General features: G+C 57.6%; 1 protein-coding gene across 1 annotated transcript in view; it reads left to right on the top strand.

The window, feature by feature from the left end:
* The first annotated feature begins 23 nt into the window (after nucleotides 1–23).
* Nucleotides 24–2303, top strand: part of CLN6 (CLN6 transmembrane ER protein) — a 10066-nt gene continuing 7786 nt past the window's right edge. The window contains exons 1-3 of the mRNA XM_035896644.1: nucleotides 24–136; nucleotides 498–760; nucleotides 890–1086. Of these exons, the coding sequence (XP_035752537.1) occupies nucleotides 740–760; nucleotides 890–1086 (218 nt within the window). The 5' untranslated portion in view covers nucleotides 24–136; nucleotides 498–739. The remainder of the gene's footprint in view (nucleotides 137–497; nucleotides 761–889; nucleotides 1087–2303) is intronic.

Raw genomic sequence — 2303 nt, 5'->3', positions numbered from 1 at the left:
CGTTCCCCCGGGCACCCCGGGGCTGGCCGCCCGCCCCCGGGGCTGTATGCCCCGCTGTCTGGCCGGAGGCTGCACGGCCTCCCCTGCCCTGCCCTCCTCAGGTGGCCTGGAGCTGAGCTGGGCCTTCCTGGCTCAGGTTGGGTTGGGTTGGATTGGGCTGGTTCAGTTGAGCTGGGCTGGGTTGGGTCTGGTTCAGTTGGGCTGGGTTGGTTGTATTGGGCTGGGTTAGGTTGGGTTGGCTTCGGCTGGGCTGGGTTGGGTTAGGTTGGGTTGGGTTGGGTTGGATTGGGTTGGTTGGATTGGGTTGGGTTAGGTTGGGTTGGCTTTGGTTGGGCTGGGTTGGTTGGACTGGGTTGGACTGGGTTGGTTGGACTGGGTTGGGTTACTTTGGGTTGGCTTCGGTTGGGCTGGGTTGGGCTGGGCCTGATTCAGTTGGATTGGGTTGATTTGTGTCAAGTTTGGTTTTGTTTCATTCAGTTTGCTGTTTTTTTCTAAAGAAGGGACCAGCAGCTTTCATCGCCTCAGCCATGACGCCACCCCAGCAAGCCTGTCGTGCCCCGACTCAGCACACGCAGGAGCTTCATCCTTGGTTTCAAGGACACCATTACCAGCCTCGCTGCACGCATCTCAGCTTAGCTGAGAGCTAAATGCAAGCCTCCCGCTTGGCCACCTCTCCTTCCCTCTGTACAGATCATCTCCCAGAGACCTTCAGGAGGTGCCCCACGCTGTGACCAGCTACATGAGGCTGATAAAGGCCACGGTAAGTAACGTGATACACAACCTGTGCCGCCGTCTGGTGTGTGCTGTTGTTTTCAAGGGGATACGGTATCAGCCGTATTAATAGTTAATTTAAAATCATGCAACTGGAGCCACTGCTCTTTGTGGAAAGTTTCTTGCAGGCCGGGCCGTGCATTATGTATGGGAGCAGCGACCTAGCTGCGCGGCCAGCATTGCCAGGAGGAGCCCTGGAGAGGCGAGAGGGAAGCGAGTCAGGCCGCGGTCAGCTCTACGGTGTTCAGTCAAGGAGGATCAGCTTTTAACAGCCCCGCACGCACGTAAGGTACGGCGCGACAAGCAGGGTTCATGGTAAGTTTAAGTGGAACCTGTCTCCATTACCTCAACGATCTCCTCCACTTTTCAAGGATTTCCCCCCCCAACACAAGCTGCGGGTGCCACTCGTGTTCCCTTGTGGGTTAGCACAAATGGCACAGAGAGGGTCCGTGAGGCAGCACCGATGCTGCCACCATCCCTCCTGGCGGCACCACTGAGCTGGGAGACCCGAGGTCTCTGTTCTGCAGCTTCTTGGAGCCTCGTGGGCTTTGGTGTCTCCAGCTCACTGTGGTCTGGACACGATTCGTCGGCAGAAAGCTATGGCGCAGCTGCCAGTGATTATCCCAGTTGCCATCCCAACAACCTAGGTGTGCGCAGCCACCGAGACAGAGGCACCAACGTCTCGGTGTAGGTACTGCAGCGCTCCCAGCGCAAAGCCAGCCCTGAGGCTGCCCAAGCCCCCGAGCTCCACCATGTGCGACGTCAGAGCCCTCAAACCACCCAGGAGGAGGGTCAGAAGGTCCATCAAACCACTTGGTCCATTAAACGCCCCTGCCTGGGAGCACATCTTAAGCTGTTTCTCCACTCGAGGAGCTCTGCGTGTTTCAAATGCAGACACATCTCCTGATTCAGGCCCTTAAACAAGTCCCAGGGGGTGCACATGAAATCCCAGGGGGGTGCAAATCCTTCCCCGCCTCCCACTTGTAGTGCCCATGAGTCGTCCCCACCCGATGGCATTTATCCGGGCAAAACAGGGGAGAGGGGACAGAGCACAGCATCCGTGTCTCCCGACTTAACCAGAGCAAGAATAGTCCATTTGCTGGAACGCCGTGCGGGTGCGGAGCACAAGTTATTGTTGTATTTCATTCCCGGGTCGTGGCACCGCGACCTGGCACACGTAGCGATCAGCTCGTGGCGCTAAGCCGAAGCCGTGGCAGAGCCACCCTGTGCCCCACCGCCTCACTGCCACCAAGCCTCGGGCTCAGGACGCCGCCGCGGTTGCATGGGACAGGCTGTATTTTCCCGGTCGTTCCCTGCCAGCCTTTTCCCACCTCTGAATCCCATTTTCTTGGCCAGGTGAGGACTCATATCCATGGTTGGACATCAGGGCCAAGAGCTTTCCATGGAAAGGGCAGTTAAGGAGTTAAATACACCGTCTTGCTCCTTTTTTCTCTGTTTTAAAAACAGCAAAAGGCTCGGGCTCTGGAGCGGGGGGGGCAAATCAAATAAGCTGCCTGCATTCTGCACGGAGG

Source organism: Egretta garzetta, unplaced genomic scaffold (genome assembly GCF_000687185.1).
Source record: "Egretta garzetta isolate BGI_Z169 unplaced genomic scaffold, ASM68718v1 scaffold276, whole genome shotgun sequence".
Taxonomy (NCBI): Eukaryota; Metazoa; Chordata; class Aves; order Pelecaniformes; family Ardeidae; genus Egretta; species Egretta garzetta.
This window is presented reverse-complemented; position numbering and strand designations above follow the sequence as displayed.